Consider the following 20,758-nt stretch of genomic DNA (forward strand, 5'->3'; position numbering starts at 1 on the left):
GCTTACATCATTTATGCTCCCTGTTTCTTTGCCAGATTTTTTTTCCTCTTATTTGTTTTCATACCTCCATATGCAGTTCAGAATAATTTTTCTAGCTCTGTGAATAAGGTTATGACTCCTAGACTGGCCTTCACTTCACAAACTTCTGGCCCCAGCTCCCTGAGAGCTAGAATTACAGGTGCTTCTCCCACACCTGGATGTGGCTTTGGTGTATTGACAGGGAGCACATTGGATATGGAGAGTGACTCCTGCAGTAACACTAGTCCTGCTGCACCGTAAACTTTGGGAGCTTTCTGTGTGCAGAGATTCCACCATAGAGATCATCTACCCCAGTGTTAGGTTGGCTTAGGTTGGCAATCAGGGTCTAAGGTTCACATGACTTGCTACTCTCCCTGAAACCAGAAGGAATGTTTTGTTGAAGCAAATGCTTAATCAATGGTGGCCCTGAAATAAATAGGAAAAAAATATTCTGTCTCATGTGTTCACAAAGACTTTTATAAGACACAAAATTGTTACAGTAAGGTACTATACTGAAAACCCATCCCTCTCCTTCTTCTTCTCCTTCTCCCTGTCCATCCCCCTCTTCCTATTTTCCTCCTTTCTTCTCTCTCTCTCTCTCTCTCTCTCTCTCTCTCTCTCTCTCTCTCTCTCTCTCTCTCTCTCTCTCTCTCTCTCTCTCTCATTTGTGTGTGTATGTTTCTAAATTGCAATTTTCAATTTTTCTCCCTTTTAAATGTGGATCAGGATGGCTCACACCTGTAAGTCCTGCACTCTCTCATGTTGAGGGAGAAGGACAGCTGTGAGTTGGAAGCCAATCTGCTTGACAAAGATCCTATTGTAAGAAATAATCCAAAACAAAAAGATCAAAATCTCCAATGTGGAATTACTGGGTGGCACCTGAATTTTCTTCATGTTAACATGATTTTTTTTCCAACTCAACTAATTGGCACTAAATAGAAGAAGGTATTATATAAACCATACCTTAGAATTTAGACTAGCTATAGAAAGGGAAGAATACATAGAAAAATTTAGGGGAGAGGATGGGGAAAATCCTCAGAGAATAGGCAAAGATAGCAACCTCTCAAGCAGTGTTACTCATTTCTTCATTGGCTAGCTAGTGTTGTTTTATTGTGTGTGTGTTTTGTGTTCCTTTTTAGATGGAGCTATAAAAGTGATGTTGATTTTTCTATGCTGAACATACATTCTGTGGCTTTCTAACGTCAGCCATCACATCTTCTAGAGTTTTCCGGTAAGCTGGTTAAGGTCTTTTAAATAAGTATAGCTTGTCATGTGTAAATAAATACATCTGTATGTCCTAAATTCTTTATTTTGTTTTGTGTCTTCTCTTGCTCATTACCTAGCTAAGATGCTAAGCACTGGAAAAGAGAAGGTACCAAGGGTAGCAAAGGAAACAATACAAGGTATAAATGTGTAAAAATACCACACTACACCTATTGTTCTCTACAGTTTGTGTTTGTTATTTATCTTTCTTTCTATGAGATGCTCTCTGTATTTACATTTCAAATGTTATTACCTTCCCTATTCCAATCCCCCCTCCACCTCCACATGTCTCCACGAAGGTACACCCTCTCCCAGTGACCCTCTCAAACTCATTGCTTTGGCATTCCCCTACATTGGAAAAATGCACCCTCACTGGACCAAAGGCCTCTTCTCACATTGATGACAAACACTGCTATCTTCTGCTACATAAGCAACTGGGGCCATGGGTCTCTCCACGGAACTCACTGGTTGGTGTTTTACTTCATGGAAGTTGTAGAGGGTTTGGTTGGTTGATAATGTTGTTCTTCCCATAAGGTTGCAAACCCTTTCAGCTCCTTCAGTCCTTTCTCTAGCACCTTCATTGAGTTCAATCCGATGGTTAGCTGCAAGCATGCTCAGTTGTATCTGTATGACCCTGAGGAGGCATCCATATCTGGTTCCTGCCAGGAAGTACTACTTGGCATCATCAATAATGCTTGGGTTTGGTGGCTGCCTATGTGGTGGGTCTCAAGGTGAGGCAGCCTCTAAATGATCTTTTCTTCAATTCCTGCTCCTCTATTTGACCTTGTATTTCCTTCTGTTAGTGTTTTGTTCTCCCTTTGTGGAAGGTCTGAGGAATCCACACTCAGGATGATAGTTTCTAGTTCCATACATTTGCCTAGGAATTTCATAAAGTTGTTGTTTTTGATAGCTGAGTAGTACTTCGTTGTGTAAATGTACCCCAATTTATGTATCCATTTCTCTGTTGAAGGACATCTGGGTTCTTTCTAGCTTCTGGCTATTCTATATAAGGCTGCTATAAACATGGTGGATCATGTGCCCTTGTTAGATGTTGTAGCTTCTTTTAGGTATATGTCTAGGAGTGGTATAGCTGGGTCCTCAGGTACTTCTATATCCAATTTTCTGAGGAACTGCCAGACTCATTTTCAGAGTGATTGTAACAGTTTGTAATCCCACCAAAAATAAAGGAGTGTTCCTCTTTCTTCACATCCTCTCCAGCATCTGCTGTCATCTGAGTTTTTGATCTTAGCCATTCTGAGTGGTATGAGGTGGAATCTCAGGATTGTTTTGATTTCCATTTTCCTGATGACTAGAACATTTCTTTAGGTACTTCTTGGCCATTTGGTATTACATAGTTGAGAATTCTTTGTTTAGATCTGTACCCCATTTTTAATAAGGTTGATTGATTCTCTGGAGTCTAATTTCTTGAGTTCTTTGTATATATTGTATACATACATATGTGTGGGGGGGGGATTTGTAAAGATTCTTTCTCAGCCTGTTGGCTGCTGTTTTGTCTTCCTGACTGTGTCCTTAACCTTACAGAAACATTGCAATTTCTTGAGGTCCATTTGTTGATTCTTGATTTTAGAGCATAAGCCATTGGTGTTCTGTTCAGGAAAATTTTCCCTGTGCCTATGTGTTCTAAACTCTTTACCACTTTCTGTTCTATTTGTTTCAGTGTCCCTGGTTTTATACTGATGTCTATGATAGACTTGTACTTGATCTTTGTACAAAGATAAATTTTCATTCTTTTGCATGCTGACTACCAGTTGACCCAACACCATTTGATGCAAATGCTGTCCTTTTTATGTTGAATACTTTTAGCTCTTTTGTCAAAGATCAAGTGACCATAGGTGTGTGAGTTCATTTTTGGGTCTTCAATTATGTTTTATTAATCCACCTGCCTACCTCTGTACCAATACCATGCAGTTTTTATCACAATTGATATGTAATATACCTTGAGATCAGAGATGGTGATTTCCCTGTAAGTTCTTTTATTGTTGAGAATAGTTTTTCCTATTGTACATTTTTTGCTATTCCAAAGTAATTTGCAAATTGATTTTTCTAACTCTATAACAAATTGAGTTAGAATTGAGTATTGAATCTGTAGATTGCTTTTGGCAAGATAGCCATTTTTACAATGTTGATGCTTCAAATCCATGAGCATGGGAGATCTTTCCAACTTCTGAGATCTTCAATTTCCTTCTTGAGAGATTTGAAGTTCTTGTCATACAGATCTTTCACTTGCTTAGTTATGGTCATGCCATATTATTTCATATTATTTGTGACTATTGTGGAGGGTGTCTTTTCCCTAATTTCTTTCTCAGCATGTTTATCCTTTGAGTAGAGGGAGGCTGCTGATTTGTTTGAGTTAATTTTATAACCAGCCACACTAGTGAAGTTATTTATCACCTGTATGAGTTCTCTGGTAGAATTTTTGGGGTCGCTTAAGAATATTATCATATCATCTGCAAATAGTGGTATTTTGACTTCTTCCTTTCTGCATTGTATCCCTTTGTGTTCCTTTTCCTGTATAATTGCACTGACAAAAACTTGCAGTACTATATTGAATAGGTAGGGAGAGAGTGGGCAGCCTTGTCCAGTCCCTGATTTTAGTGGGATTGCTTAAAGTTTCTCACCATTTAGTCTGATGTATATTTGGCTACTGGTGTGCTGTACATTGCTTTTACTATGTTTATGTATGGGCCTTGCATTCTTAATTTTTCCAAAACTTTTTAACATGAAGGGGTGTTGAATTTTGTCAAATGCTTTCTCAGCATCTAGTGAGACAATATGTGGGGTTTTTTTTAGTTCGTTTATATAGTGGATTAGGTTGATAGATTTCAATATTTTGAACCATCCCTGCATCTCTGGGATAAAGCCTACTTGATTATGGTGAATTATCATTTTGATGGGTCTTGAATTGGGTTTGCAAGAATTTTGTTGAGTATTTTTGCATCAATGTTCATGAGAGAAATTGGTCTGAAGTTCTCTTTCTTTGTAGGGTGTTTGTGTGGTTTAGGTATGAGTGTAATTATGGCTTCAAAGAATGAGTTAGGTAGTGTTCCTTCTGTTTCTATTTTATGGAATAGTTTGAAGAGTATTGTTATTAGGTTTTCTATGAAAGTTGGATAGAATTCTACACTGAACTCATCTGGTCCTGAGGTTTATTTTGCTTGGGAGGCTTTTAATGACTGCTTCTATTTCTTTATGTGTTATGGGACTGTTTAGATGGTTTATCTGATCTTGATTTACCTTTTGGTAACTGGATAAGATCTGGTCCCAGAGAGCATCATGCTACCTGCACTCCATGAGTTTCCAATAGTCTCTCCCCGGATAGCCGGTGGGGGTTGAGGGTGTGCTGACTGTGGGCTCAGATGGGAGAGCACTTGTGAGGCTCTTCTGGGTGCTCAGCCATCCGCCTATGTTTGTTCTTAAGAACAAAACAAATTCATTCATGGATGTTTTGGGCTCATTCAGCTGTATCTAGTGGGTTTTATCTAAAAAGGGTTTATATTTGACAGAATGTTGAGGAACTACAGAAAACCAGTGAATTTTTCAAAGTAGCAAAACTACTATCATGGTGTCTAGTTATAAAGCTTGTCTCTGGGTCACAACCCTCCCCCCCCCTCTCTCTCTCTCTCACACACACACACACAGTTTGTGTGTGTGTGTGTGACTAATGGGCTAAAACTATGGAGAGGGTTACTTTCAGTCTGTCTCTAGATTACCTCATAGTGTTCCTAAATGTTACAGAAACTATGAAACAAAGTTAGAAAACATGCACACTTGCATAGCTATTGGCCTCAGTTTCCAGAGTTGATATTATTCTGTCTCCTGGAACCAGGGCCCAGGGCTTTGGGGGTTGACCACACTCACTCTCAAAATAGTGCAAGTAGAATTTGGGGCTCACTACAGATAATTTTTCAATATTTTGAAGGATTTTTTATTACATGAGTGCACCTGTATGCTAGAAGAGGGCATCAGTCCCCATTAGACATGTTTGTGAGCCACCAGATAGTAACTGGGAATTGAACTCAGGACATATGGAAGAGCAGCCAGTGCTCATAATCACTGAGCCATCTCTTGAGCCCCTAATTTTAAAATCTAAATGTATGTAAAATCTAAATTATACAATCATAGAATCAATTTGACTTTTAATATGTAACTATAAAACTACTGGGTACTAAGCATATAATATACAATAAGAAGGAAGAAACAGAAATTTCTACATTCATCAAATTGAAGGACATAATAGAACACTGAGCATATAATAGGGCTGTAAAAATCAAAATCTGGTTAAATTTGAAAGGTGTTCAATATGTTAAAACAATAAAACTTTACAGGCTCAGGAAGACAGGCTAATAACAGCTCAGGATTTACAAAACTGAGCTACAGCAGTATTATACAATGAAGTACAATATGCTTGACAAAATACTGGATGGAGCCATTGGTGTTAATGTAGACGTGCTGAGCCAGAACACAGATGAGTTATATCAATATTTGAACAACTAGATTCAAATTGGTAGTACAAGTTAAATATATTGCTTGGAAATTTAGACTTTTGAAAACAAGACTTCATGATAGCATTTGAGTCTATATAGCATAACTCACCTAACCCTCCAAAAATATAAATTGACTGGAAAGATACTTTCTCTTACATATCATGGTTTACTGATGATTTCCTCAAAAAGGTATTTGTGAGACTAACTACTCCTGCTTCAGATCTAAGGATGGTTTTGGACCCTGTCAAGGGCACGGTCTTCCTTTGTCTCACTGGAATCGGCACCATTGGAAACAGCTTAGTTTTTGTGAGTTACATGCACATGTTCCAAAGCACTGAGAAGAAATCTACACACCTCATTCTTGCTCACTTGGCACTTACAAATATCATAATGCTTCTTTCGAAAGGGATGCCAAAGACAATAGAAGCCTTTAATTTTGGAAACTTCTTAAATGACTCCAGTTGTAAAGTTGTTGTCTACCTGGCAAGAGTGTCCCGGGGCCTCTCCATCTGCACCAGCAGTCTCCTCACAGTGGTCCAGGCCATCATCATCAGTCCCAGAGACTCCATGTGGCAGAGACTCAAACTAAAGACCCCACAGCACATTTTTTACTCATTGCTCTGCCTGTGGATACTCAATTCCTTGATCAGCATGAACTTACCATATTACATTAAAAATGTCAATAGTGTGAACATAACACAGTTTAAGAAACTTGGCAACTATTGCTATTTTCTGCCTGCAAACTGGATAACAAGATGGATTTTTCTCACCCTCATGGTTCTGAGAGATGCAGTGTTTCAGGGTGCCATGGGAGGGGCCAGTGGCTACATAGTATTTCTTCTCCACAACCACTACCAGAATGTCCTCTACCTTCACAACTCCAAGATTCTCTACAGAACTCCCCCAGAACTGAGAGCTGCCCAGAGTGTCCTTTTTCTGATGATGTGTTTTCTTTTCTTTTATTGGGCAGATTGCTTTATTTCTTTATACTTTACTTTTTCTATAGAGAATCATTCCACAGTACTATATGTTCCAGAGTTCCTAACTCTTGGTTATGCAGTTCTCAGCCCCTTCATGCTGATTCATAGAGATGGACATCTGACTAAATGTTGTCACACTCAGTAATAGAGATTAGGCCTTGGTAAATATCCATTGACCATTTCAGCATGTAAAATAGAAAACTTGATAATTTTATTTTTTGTGCATGTAATACATGATCTAAAAAATATTTCAAGTACATAAAGGTAGATTTACACTCACAAATTGGTGAGGGTGCTTAGCTAATAATGAGGCAGAGGAAAATTCAAAGCCTCAACTATCTCTCCATATTGGCATCTTTTGTGAAATAGCTAATAGGCTTTTGTATCTAGAGAGGATCATCCATTATCATCACTTCAGGTAGCACACTAGAGCCATTGAAATATACCACCAGTGCATGTGAGGAGCAATGTATAACAGTAATAATGAATTCCATTGAATTATACTGTTGATAGGACAACGATTATAATGAAAATCAATGCATTGTATTAAACTTTGAGAAACAAACATCTTAGAAATTCTGCATAATGACTTTCAGTCCTAAATTCCATATTGCATATATAATTGTTTATGTTTATTTTGTTTCAGTACTAATTTGAATGTTTCAGATAGTCTCTGCATGTAGCTCTGGCTCACTTAGGATTTACTGTTTGAACATGTCTATCTTAGCCACAGGGCTTTTTCTGCATTTATCTCTCAAACTATACATATCAGACATACAGCAAAGACATTCAGACACTGCAGCATTATTTTTAAAACCAAATATCTAGTAACAGTATCTTTTGCTTGTTAAATAAAGACAGTTACACAGATCTTTTTATGATTTCCTCATTGGACATATTAAAGAATGGGAAAGTTCAATCTGCTACTCTATGATACTTTAAATGTGCTTATAACTCATTTAAAAATCTAGGCTGTCTACTTCTGTTCAACGTATAATAATAGAATTTAATTGCATATTACCCACAATGTGATCCATGGAAAGAGTATAAAAGAAAGGAAAGCGTACTTGCTTCATTTGAGAGACCCTACGTTAATGGAAATACACAAAGACAAATTTCAGTTTCCTCCTGGAGTTTATTGGGTTATTTATCTATTTCCATAAAACTTAAACTGACAAAGTATAAAATAAACTTGTGCCTCTTTTTCAAAAAAAAATTGTTTTTGCCTTGAGTTGCCTGTTATTCTGTTCTCTGTCTCGGGGACCTAGAAAACATCTTGGATAGCAATTAAATGATAATTTGAACTATATGTTTCTTAAATAGGAGCCAAATCATATTTGTGTAGAACATATTTGCATAGTTTTGAGAATAAGGTATCTGATCAGGTCCCCTTGAACAAGTTTTGATTCGTTTATTGATTTCACACATTTAAGAACAAATTGAAATTAGCGTGGAGACTTTCACTGCTTGTTTCTCTCTTTATTTTATGTCCTTGGGTGTTTCACTTCTCTATTGAACAACTACTAATTTTTTTTGTTTTAATTTGGTTGTACACTATCAAAACAGTTTTTCAAGCATTTCTTGGCCTCCTGCTGGGGCAGATTAACAGTTTGTCTTCTCCTCTAAAGACCAAACAGTCTGAAAGCCTCCTGTGAGTTACACAGAGCAATAGGTAAGAGACCCTCCCAACCAACCTCAGCAGCTGAGAACCCTGATGAGCCCAGCAGACTCAGGACCCCTAACTCCTCAGAACTCCAGCCCCCCCCCCAATTCCACTAACCCTCTGGCCTTTGCCTTCTCCTGGAGCACATCACCAGCATGTCTGCTCCTCTGAAGATCAAACAAGTCTGAAGGCCTCCCAGAAGTTTTGCTACACTCAGGGCAATAGTTAAGGGACCTGCCTAAACAACTACAGCATCTGGAACCCTGAGGAGCCCAAAAGACACAGGACTTGGGATCTACAACCCTCCAAAACCTCCCCAAATTGTACTCCCCTTATGGCCTGTGCCTTTCACCAGGGAACATCACCAGCTAATCTGCTCCTCTGAAGACCCCCACAGCCTGTAAGGCCTCCCAGGACTTCTGTTGCAAGCAGGGCAACAGGTAAGGGATCCTTCAAACAACCACAGTAGCTGGGAACCCCAAAGATCCAACTGAACTAGGGACCCATTCCCTCCTGCCCCAAGAACTCCATTCCCGCTTCTGGCCTGCACTGTTTGCTGGGGAAGATCACTAGCTTGTTTGCTCCCCTGAAGACCCAACAAACTGAAGGCCTCTTAGGAGATGTGCTGTAAACAGGGCAACAAATCACCAGTTTGTCTGTCTCTCTGAAGATGCCAAAATCTGAAGGCCTCACAGGAGGTCTGCTACAGCCAGGGCCACAGGCCTGCCAGTAGACCTGCAGCAAACCAGAGATACAAGACACAGGTTCTAGACAGACACACCCAGGCCAGCTAACACCAGAGATAACCAGATGACAAGAGGAAAGCACAAGAGTATAAGCAGCAAAGGCCAATAAACTTGGACATCATCAGAACTCAGTTCTCCCACCACAGAAAGCCATGGATACAACACACCTGAAAATAAAAAAGCTGACATAAAATCCTATCTCGTGAAGATAATGGTCTTTTAAGGAGGATATGAATAACTTGCTGAAAGAAATACAGGAAAACACAGGTAAACAGGTAGAGAAGCCTTTAAAGAGGAAGCAAATGACTCCCTTAAGGAAATGCAGGAATCAAACAGGCAAAGGAATTGAACAAGTCAGTTCATAATCTAAAAGTAGAAGTAGAAACAATAAAGAAAAACACAAATGGAGGCAACCCTTAAAATGGAGAACCTAGGAAAAAGGTCAGTAAGCAACACCAAAAGTATACGAGAGATAGAAGAATCTCATGAATAGAAGATACCTTAGAAGATATTGACACACCTGTCAAAGAAAATTCAATACATAAAAAACTCCTAACCCAAAACATTCAGGAAATCTAGAAAACAATAAAATGCCAAATCTAAGAATAATAGGAATAGAAATGAGTGACCATTCCCAGCTCAAAGGATATGAAAATATCCTCAGCAAAATTATAGGAAAAAAAACTCCTCCAAGACATATGGCTGTAAGCTTACAAGAAGCCTATATAATACCAAATAGATTGGACCAGAAAAAAATTCTCTCATCACATTATAATCAAACATTAAATGCACAGAACAAAAATAATAATAATAAAAGCTGCAAGGCAAACACTGCAAGTAACATAAAATGCAGACCTATCAGAATTACACCAAATTTCTCAACAAAGACACTAAAAGCCAGAATAACCTAGACAGAGGTCATGCAGAACTAAGAGAACCCAAATGCCAGCCCAGGTTACTACACCCAGCAAAATTCTCAATCAACATAGAGAGATAAACCAAAATATTCCAGGACAAAACCAAATATAAGTAATATCTATGGACCAATCTAGTCCTACAGAGGATTCTAGAAGGAAAACACAAACAAAAAGAGGGTACCTATGCCAAAGGAAAAACAAAGCTAATAGGAAAGAATCAAATGCACATAATGCCACCTATAGCAACAAGCATAAGAGAAATTAAGACTCACCTGTCTTTAATATTTCTAAATATGAGCAGACGCAATTCCCAAATAAAGACATAGCTAATGAATTGGATAATCAAACAGGATTCAGCATTTTGTTGCATACAAATTTTAATAACAAAGACAATGACTACCTGAGGGTAAAAGGCTAGAAAAAAGTCGTCCAAGCAAATGATCCCAAGAAACAAGCTGAAGTTACCATCTTAATGTCCAGTAAATAAACTTTCAACCAAAAGTTATCAAGTAAAATGGGAAAGGACACCTCATATTCATCACAGGAATAATCTACCAAGAGAAAGTCTCAATTCTGAACATCTTTACCCCAAAGGTAAAGGCACCCACATTCAGAAAAGAAACTTTACTAGAGCACAAAACATACATTGAATCTCACACAATAATAGTAAGAGATTTCAACATTCCATTCTCACTAATGGAAAGATCATTTAAACAGAAATCAAACAAAGATACACTGAAATTAACAGAAGTTATGAACTAAACAGATTTAACACACACATACACATTTCACCATAAAAACAAAGAATATATCTTCTTCTCAGCACCTCCTGGCACTTTTTATAGATTGACTGTGTAATCAGTCACTAAATAAGCCACAATGGATACAAGAAGACTAAAATCATCCCATGCATCCTTTCAGATTACTATGGACAAAAGCTAGACTTCAATAACAACAAAAGCAATAGAAAACCATACAAAACAACCAAACAAAAGCAATAGAAAATACATACCATTTGAAAGTGAACAACTCTCATCTCAGTGATTACTTGGTAAGAGAAAAAAAGGAGAGAGAGAGGGGGGGGGACAGAGAGAGAGAGAGAGAGAGAGAAAGAGAGAGAGAGGGACAGAGAGAGAGAGAGAGAGAGAGAGAGGGACAGAGAGAGAGAGAGAGAGAGAAAGAGAGAGAGAGGGACAGAGAGAGAGAGAGAGAGAGAGAGAGGGAGGGACAGAGAGAGAGAGAGAGAGAGAGAGAGAGAGAGAGAGAGAGAGAGAGAGAGAGAGAGAGAGAATTAAAGATTTCCTGGAATTTAATGCAAATGATGACATAGCATACCCAAAACTATGGGACACATTTATAGCACTTAGTGCCTTCATAAAGAAATTGTGGAGATCCTATGTTAGTAACTTAATAGCACAGCTGAGACCTCTAAAGCAAAAAGAAACAAACACACCCAAGAGGAGTAGAATAGACAAACTAAAGGATGAAACCAACCAATCAGAAACAAAGAAAATAATACAATCAACAAAATCAAAAGCTGGTTCTCTGAAAAAATCAACAAAACAAATAAACCCTTAACCAAACTAATGAAAGGGAATAGAGACAGTATCAAAATTAACAAAAACAGAAATGAAAATGGAGACATAACAACAGAAACTGAGGAAATTAAAAAAATCAACAAATTCTACTGCAAAAACCTATATTCAACTAAATTGGAAAATCTAGATTAAAGGGATGATTTTATGGACATATATCAAGAACCAAAGTTAAATCAAGAGCAGGTAAATTATGCAAACAGGCCTGCCATATTCTCTAGCAAAATAGAAGTCATGAAAAACCTCCCAACTCAAAAAGCCCAGGTCAAGATGACTTTAGTGCATAATTATATCAGAATATGAAAAAGAGCTAATACCAAGCCTCCTCAAACTATTCCATAAAATAGAAACAGAAGAAACACTATCTAATCCATTATATAAAACCACAATAACTCTGATACCTAAACCACATAAGACTCAAACAAAAAAGAGACCTTCAGACCAATTTTGCTTATGAATATCAATTCAAAAATAATAAAATTTTTATAAACCACACCCAAGAACACATAAATCCATAATTCACCAAGATCAAGTAGGCTTCATTCATCCTAGGGATGGTTGGTTCAATATATGAAAATCCATTAATGTAATCCACTATATAAACAAACTCAAAGAAAAAAAAAACATGATCATCTCATTAGATGCTGACAAAGCATTTGACAAAACAAAACACTCTGTCATGTTGAAAGTATTGGAGAAATCAGGAATTTGAGGCCCATACCTAAACATAATAAAAGCAATATACATCAAACCAAAGGCCAATATCAGATTAAATGGAGAGATACTTGAAACAATCCCACTAAAATCAGGAACAAGACAAGGATGCACGCTCTCCACATATCTAATCAATATAATACTCAAAGTTCTAACTAGAGCAATAAAATAACAAAAGGAGATAAAGGGGATACAAATTGGCAAAGAATTCAAGGTATCACTATTTGCAGATGATATGATAGCATATATAAATAACCCCAAAAATTCTATCAGAGAATTTCTACAGCTGATAAACAACTTCAGTAAAGTTACTGGATATAAAATTAACTCAGTAGACATCCTTTGCACAAGTGATAAATGAGCTGAAGAGGTCACCTCCTATAGCCAAACAGGAACCACAGTAAAGGGACAGGGACACCAACTCACCCACAAAACTTTTGACCCGAAATGTATCCTGTCTACAAGAAATGCAGAAATATGGAGTGAAGCAGAAACTGAGGAATGGCCCACAAATAACCAGCCCAACTTGAGACCCATCCCATGGGCAAGCAGCAGCTCCTGACATACTAATGATACTAGTTGTGCTTGCAGGCAGGAGACTAACATGACTGCCCTCTGAGCGGCTCCACCCAGCAGCTGACTCAGAAAGACAGATACAGACGACCACTGACAAACAGTACGGACTTGTATGGAAGTGTTTGAGGGAGTAATTGAGAGCCCCAACGGCGAAAGGAACTTCACAGGAAGATCAACAGAGGCAACTATGCTGGAACCTTGGGGGTTCTCAAAGACTGAACCACCAAAGAGCATACATAGGCTGGACCTAGTTCCATCCACACATGTGTAGCTCAGTCTTCATGTGGGTCCAAAACAACTGGAGTCGGGGTGGCTCCCCCGAAAGCTGTTGCCTGTTTGTGGAATCTGTTTCTCTGACTCAGTGGTCTGTCTGGCCTCAGTGGGAGAAGAATCACCTAGCCCTGCAGAGACTTGAAGTGTCAGAATTGGGTGACATCCACAGGGACCTCCATTCGATCAGAGGAGAAGGGAAGATGGAGGAAAGGGACTACAGGATGGAAGCGATGGGGGGGGGGGCAGCGATCAGGATTTAAAATAAATAAATAAACTAATTTTGAAAATAAAGAATATATCTCCTTCTCAGTATCTCACAGAACACTCCCCAAAATGGACCACATACTCAGACACAAAGTAAGTTTAATAGATATAAATAATTTGAAATGATCCTTTGTATCATGTCAATCTACCACAAAATTAAAGACTTTTTATCTTAAAGAAAATGAATACGTGGCATATTCAAACTTATGGGATACATTGAAAGTGGTGCTAATAGGAGAATTCATAACAATAAGTACCTATATAAAAATTTGAGATATCTCCGACTAGCAGTTTAACAGCATACCAGAAATCTCTACAGAAATCTCTAAAAAGCAATCTGATGTACACAACCTATGCTGCCACATGAGGCCCATGTTGCTGCCTTAGGCTATGTCTGGGTCTGGGGCCCAGCAGTAGTAGGGTTTATGTCTATGTCTGTTGCCCATGTTACCACTAAAAGCTATGTGGACATCCCTGGTCTGGGCAGATGCCTGGGGCCATGTTGATGTCTGAGAGCTGAACAGAGCTGACCCTTCTCCCCATAGGCTGCAGAACTTGGTAGAATGCCCCTGCACTTTACCTGGGCAGCACAGTAGAGCTGGTCCTGATACCATGTGCACAGGCCCACAGGGAGTGAGTTGACACAAAAGACAAGTTGGCTGGCCCTGCCTCTCGCCTGGGCAAACAGAAGAACTAACCCTGGTAGCACTGGCACGAGAGATGTTGGGCCGAACAACTCAGCTACCACTCTACTGCCAAGGCCACTTAATCTCTACCTATAATGTATACATATGTGTGTTCCAGCATCTTGTCAAGTCCAGGTGCTTATTACATCTACAACAGCTCCAGAGAAGCAACCTACAGATGCTTCAGCCTTCTCTCGCAGACACAGACGCTTCCACTGAACCTGTTACTTCTGACCTATCCTCAGATGGTTCCACAGACCCTGGACAACAAAGAAACAGCCAACTCTTAAGACTAGACAAATATCCCTACCCCCACTTTTCTGGACTCTCTAAAAACATCGCCCCAAACAAGCATGAAGCAGTTCAGAGATCACAACGACCCTATTCCTGGTCCACCATTGCCTCTAATTTTTCTTTTTTAATTAAACAAAAATGGGGGAATGTTGGGATTCTGTAAACCCCACCCCTCAGTTACCTAGCAATAGCCAGGTATACCCCACCCCTCAATTACCCAGCAGTGGCCAGGTATGCTCCGCCCCAGTGACCTGACACTATAAAAGGAGCTGCTTGACCCCTCCTGTCTCTCTTGGCCTCTCTTGCTCTTGTGCTCTTGCAGCCTTGCTCTCCCTCTTCCCTTTCCTTCCCCCATCTCTCCCACGTGCTCATGGCCTGCCTCTACTCCTCTACTTCTCTCTCTCTGCCTCTACCACCCTCTTAACCCTCCCATGACCTGAATAAACTCTATTACGTACTAAAAAAATAAAAATAAAAATAAAGATTTGAGTTAGCTCACATGAATATCTACCCCATCTATGAACTACTGGATTACATTAAGGTACAGGTCATGCAAATCCAAAGCTGCAGAATATCCAGACACAGGACAACAACATGATATCCAAGAGGTGTCCCCATGAGGATTCAGTATTGATAGTGTAGCACAAGTCAGAGGCCTCGGGCCCAAACCATGACTCATTATAAGGAATGGTAGCAAGTAAAACTATCTGGGTAATTCAGACCCAGAAAACTAAGTATGGTATATATTCACTTATAAGTAGATATTAGCTTTTCAAGAAAATAAACAAGCTACAACCTGTATACCAAGAGAGGCTAGGAAGAGAAAAGGGTCTAGGAAAGACCCATGGATCTCCCTGGGTGGGGAAAATAAAATACATTTTATGAAGGACTGGAGAGGTGGCTCAGCAGTTAAGAGTACTAGTTGCTGTTCAACTGCCAGCAACATCATGGTTGTTCATAATCATCAATGAAGAGATCTGGTACCCTCTTCTGAAATGACGGCATACATGATGTCAAAACACTGTGTACAAAATAAATAAATAAATAAATAAATCTTAAACAAATAAATCTTAAATAAATAAATCTTAAATAGATTTTACAGATGAACTGTGGCCATGAGGGGACAGGAACAGGAGGAAAAAGTTGAGGGAAAGATGGGAGAGAGAAAGAATTTGGCAAGAATTTGACTGGCTAGAACTGGGGTGTATTTGGGTAGTGATATGGAAATCCAGTGCAGTGTTCTTGGAGTCTATAAAGATGACTCTAATGAGGACTCCCGGTGATGGGGAATATAAAGTCTATACTGGGCATCTCTTGTAGTCAGGTGAGGATTCCAGTATTAAGACAGAGATGAATTCAGTAGAGTTCTGTGCCAAGGGTTTCTTATAAAAATTTTTAATCCAGGCTGTTGCTAACTCAAAGGGTTGCTCTTAGAAACTGACGTCATGGACCTATCGTCCAGGACAGCACCCACACAACTCCTTGGACACGGACACATGGAGCTGGTGCCTATATAAAGTCTTTACCCCTATGTTCTAAACTCTTTGTGTGGAAGGTGCTCTTAAGAGATTCAGAAAGAGAAGCATGGACACCAACCCAACCACAAAAACTGACGCCTATAGTCTATTCTGCCCGTACTCAACACTGCTCGGGTGAGTCAGAACAGAGACTAGATTGCTCACAGACCTAGGGTAAAACCAAATAGTACTATTTTTTAAGTATCAACAAAATGACTCCCAATGATATTCTTCTATACTCATAAATCAGTGTGTTATTGACTTATCATCAGAGAGCATTCCCCCCAGCAGGAGAGAAGAATATAGAAACACACAGCATAATATTAAGCAGAAAGGGAGTATATATGAGATGTGCCTGTTAATCCTTCCACTGAGAACACAGGGAATCTTTTGGAAAAGAAGGCAGAAAGATTGTGAGAGACAGAGAAGATGAAGGTCACCAGGGGAACAGGGCCCTCTGAATCAACTAAGCAAAGTACATTTGAGCTCACAGAGGCTAAAGCAGCAAGTACGGGGCCTGAATGAGTCAGGAGGTCCTCTGGAGATGCAGGAAGCTCAGTACACAGAAACTTCCTCTCAAAAATAATTAATAATTAAACATTAATTAAGCTTGAAATAACTTCTGAGAAAAGTGGATGCTGTAACTATGGGAGAGAGGGAAGCTGTACTTCAGGGACTGAGGCCCTGCAGTGGCCTTCCTTCCCCCTGACACTGTGACAACATGAAACCTGAAGTCTGCAGCACCTGATGGCAGCCAAGAGCCCCACAGGTCCAAACAGTACAAATATGACCTGGCAAGTGTCACCTTCCCAGAGCTGCCCCAGAGCCTGACTGCACCACAGAGGTCCAGGTGAGAACACGGAGGTAAGATCTTCATCCCCTCAGGCTGTGTCATGGAGAGATACATTACAGCTGAAGTCTCTCTCTGACTAAGACAGGGAGGAGTTGAGAAACTCTGTGACCCTTGGGTTCTCCACTTTCCTTCTGACCCTGACAATGGTGGTCCATAAAAGTCAAAGGAGACACAGAAATAGCACAGAAATGCTGGGTCATCGCTGTCCATCCTCAGGCTGGAGTCAGGAAAGAGCTCTGGGTGGGGCATTGTCTAACATTCCTTTCATATTTTTTAAAGAAAATCTGTAAGATGGAGAAGATGTGTATCAAAATTTTGAGAAAAGCCTAAGGATACACTTCTGTAACATCAGCACTAGAGAGACTGAGCCAAGAAAGTTGTTGAAAGCTAGTCTGGTTAACACAGGGGGATTCTGTCTCTGAACAAACAAGAAAAAAAGGAAAACAAACCAGCATTGTGACTCAGTGTCATTTGTGTTTGTAGGATTTGAATATGTTGCTTTTGATGCATTTTCACCTTTCAAATATTTGCACATTTTCTATAAATAATAACTTTGAATTCTAATTTGAAGCTGATTTAAAGCTTTTTCTTCTGTGTCCATTGCTATGATTTCTCGATTTTATCAGATGATGTTATACATACTAATCTCAATGTCAGTCATTGTATGCCTGGTGCCCCTACAGAAGAGTAAGCCATTAGAGTAACAGTTGCCTTTACCATCTTGAGAATTCTGTCTATAAAAGCCCAGGCTGTGAACTAGTACATCCTGAAACAGCTCATCTTAATTGTATCTGAATGCCAAGCGGGAAAGAGCAATAAACTGTTTTAATTTTTGTTTGCTTCTTTCTAATGAACTGGGATTAACAGATGGGTGTAACCTTCCCAAGGTTTGAGGACTAGACCCAGACATGTTTTCATCCATCTATCTGGACACAAGTCAATCCCATCTTTTAAATTTTCTTTTCTAGCATTCCTGAAGATGATGTAGGAGATGAATCATCTCTGTCCCTCAGCTGAAAGGCCACTTTAGTAGCAGGAATTGATTATTAAAAGATTAGAAGCTAATCTCAAATACGATTTAAAGTTTGAAAAGGAAAGAGATGACTAAAAAAGAAGGAATGCCCAGGAAAGCAAACACTACAGAAACAAAACAATTAATAATTTTCATCATAGCTAGAAGTTAATTAATGGCAGGGATTTTTACCAATTATAATTATTAAATAAACACTAAATTTTAATTGTATATATGTTAATGAATGAGCTTAAAATTAATGTTTGGAGCATTATTCACTGTGCTCAGATATTTAGAATGATGTTGTGATTTTCAGGGTGCAGTAGAGGAGCACACAAAAGATGATAACTGATCTTTAGAGTCATTAAGCCACCTGGACACAAACCTAGAGGGGGAAAACCAGGTTCATACAAACTAAGTGTGAGATCAGCAGAATATAGAGGTTTAAATAATGTACTCTTAGTTTAACAGGAAGGGGGTCAGGTAAGAGAGGTATTCCAAGTACTCAGAATATACAAACCCATGGAGACACTGGAGCATCCAGATTGATCTTATTTTAGAAAAGGGGCCCAAGGCTGACCATAAATCCCTGTGAAGTGGAAATGGAGCTCTCAAACACAAAGAATAAAAGTCTGGTGAGGTCTAAGTCCTAGAATCAGCTTGGGCTGATGTGGAACAAAGCAGCTTCCTGACAAGCGGGCTGTAAAGCAAACTGATGTAACCATGGCTCACAAGCCCCCCCCCCAGACAAATGCCACCATGTCCTCTTAGATGGGAGGGTCCCTGCTCACAACTGTGTACCCCAACCTACTGTGCTGCATGCAGCCATATTGAGAGCTCATAACTCATTCACTCTTCTCACCACAGCGCCTCACACCTCATCAATCTACTTCTTCCATCTACATCACCATCCCCTGGTCCAGAGCTGCCCCATGCTCCCTTAGGTGCCCTGAGGGCACTCAGTTGTGTCACAAATGTCCTAAGTCTTCTACTAGGGTCACAGCTCTGCTATCCACTGTCTTAGGAAGCACTCCAGAGCTCAGCTAGATATCTCTCGTGAGTACAGACATCCCCCTTGGTCATATAAATTTCCAGGATATCTTTTGATGATTCCGCTTTAACCGTGGGGCCTTACATGGAAGGATTATTCAATTTGACTTAATATTGAGGGCTACTTTAAAACCCTACCTAGCAAATATTTGTATGGAATGAAATCACAGGACAGCCAATATAAAAGCTTTTAAAATATGTAGAAAGTGAAGATACAAAACTATGAACCAAATGTAGATCTATACATTTTAGGCTAATCAAGGTGAAAATATGAAATGAATATTAAACAGAGGAGAATACACTTGGCAGATAAAGTTACAAACTCCTAGATGTGCTGCAGGTGTTGACCAGTAGAGTTTTCAAAGGTCTTTGTGTGATGTGGAGAAGGCAGACAGGTTCAGGGTGAGCCGCAGGCTTTGGGACTGGGTGGATAAATCAGATAAAATAGAATGAGAAACAGACAAAGAAATTGTGGCTGGGGAAACATGGAGTTCAATTTAACAATTATGAGAGGTAGCAAGAATAATGCACACATGCAGACAGACAGACACACAAACAATTAACCAAGCCAATTTTGCTAAAGATAACATTCTCATTTAAAACTTGAGATTTGATTACCAATTGCCAAATGCCTGTCAGAACACACACAATAATAGTCCACAAAAAGAGGGAACTCATCTGCAATATTATATGTGTCCACCACTACCTCTTGCACACCAGAAAATGTTATTGTGTAAAATATATGGTTCAGATCCATCTCTAGTATTACTGATTCATTCTTTAAAATGTATTTGTATTCTGTATACAAGGAAAGAGAAAATGATTTTGAAGTTCATTAAGAAAATATGTTTTCTCTTCATGATGATTCTTGGCACTCTGGGAAACATGTCTGCTTCTGTGAATTATATGTTCACTTGGTGGGGAAGCCAAGAGAAGAAACCCATACACCTTATTCTCATCCATTTGATTTTTACAAATATAATAATCCTTCTTGTAAAAGGATTACCTAAGACAATAGCAGCTTTTGGTTTGAGAAACTTCCTAGATGACGTAGGTTGTAAGATCATTGTTTATCTGGAGAGAGTGTCCCGTGGCCTCTCCATCTGCACCAGCAGTCTCCTCACTGTGGTCCAGGCGGTCATCATCAGTCCCAAAGCATCTGAGTGGAGGAGGCTCAGGCCAAAGTCTGCATGGCACATCCTTCCATTCTTCTCATTCTTTTGGATACTCAATGGTTTGATTAGTGTGAACCTAGTCTACTCCACTACAAATACAAGACTGAATGTATCACAGCTTAAGAGTGATGACAACTATTGTTATTTCATGTTACCCAGTCAGAAAATAAAATGGATTGTTCTCTCTCTCATGGTCCTGAGAGATGCAGTGTTCCAGGGTGCCATGGGAGGGGCCAGTGGCTATGTGGCATTTCTTCTCCACAAGCACCACCAGCAGGTCCTCTACCTTCAGAACTCCAAGCTTCTCTACAGAACTCCCCCTGAGCTGAGAGCTGCTCAAAGCGTCCTCCTTCTGATGCTCTGTTTTGCTTTCTTCTATTGGACTGATTGTGCCTTTTCTCTAATTTTAAGTCTCTCTTCAGAGGTCAATACCTTGATTGTAAATACTCGAGATTTTCTGACCCTTGGTTATGCAACTTTTAGCCCCTTTGTGCTGATTCACAGGGATGGGCTTCTGAGTGAATGCTGGCATGCTCAGTAGGAAACATTGGGAAAATGTCTCATGTATATGTTTAACAAGTGAGGAAAAAAACTTAGCTCTGCAATGGTGTGAGTAAGAAAAAAAATTGCACATCTTAGGAATGAGTATATTCTTAA

The 20,758-nt window shown here is 39.4% G+C and overlaps 2 protein-coding genes across 2 annotated transcripts; both read left to right on the forward strand.

Moving 5' to 3' along the window:
* Positions 1 to 6,014: 6,014 nt before the first annotated feature.
* Positions 6,015 to 6,911, forward strand: LOC308421876 (vomeronasal type-1 receptor 4-like; the record flags this gene model as incomplete). Its single annotated transcript, XM_080918349.1, has 1 exon — positions 6,015 to 6,911. One exon carries the CDS (start codon positions 6,015 to 6,017, stop codon positions 6,909 to 6,911), a length of 897 nt encoding a protein of 298 aa, XP_080774475.1.
* A 12,767-nt stretch (positions 6,912 to 19,678) lies between these two features.
* On the forward strand, positions 19,679 to 20,642 carry LOC308421884 (vomeronasal type-1 receptor 4-like; the record flags this gene model as incomplete). The annotated part of the gene is made up of 1 exon (XM_080918354.1): positions 19,679 to 20,642. Exon 1 carries the CDS (start codon positions 19,746 to 19,748, stop codon positions 20,640 to 20,642), a length of 897 nt encoding a protein of 298 aa, XP_080774480.1. The 5' UTR covers positions 19,679 to 19,745.
* Between the last annotated feature and the right edge of the window lie 116 nt (positions 20,643 to 20,758).

This window comes from Micromys minutus (genome assembly GCF_963924665.1).
Source record: "Micromys minutus genome assembly, chromosome: 6".
Taxonomy (NCBI): Eukaryota; Metazoa; Chordata; class Mammalia; order Rodentia; family Muridae; genus Micromys; species Micromys minutus.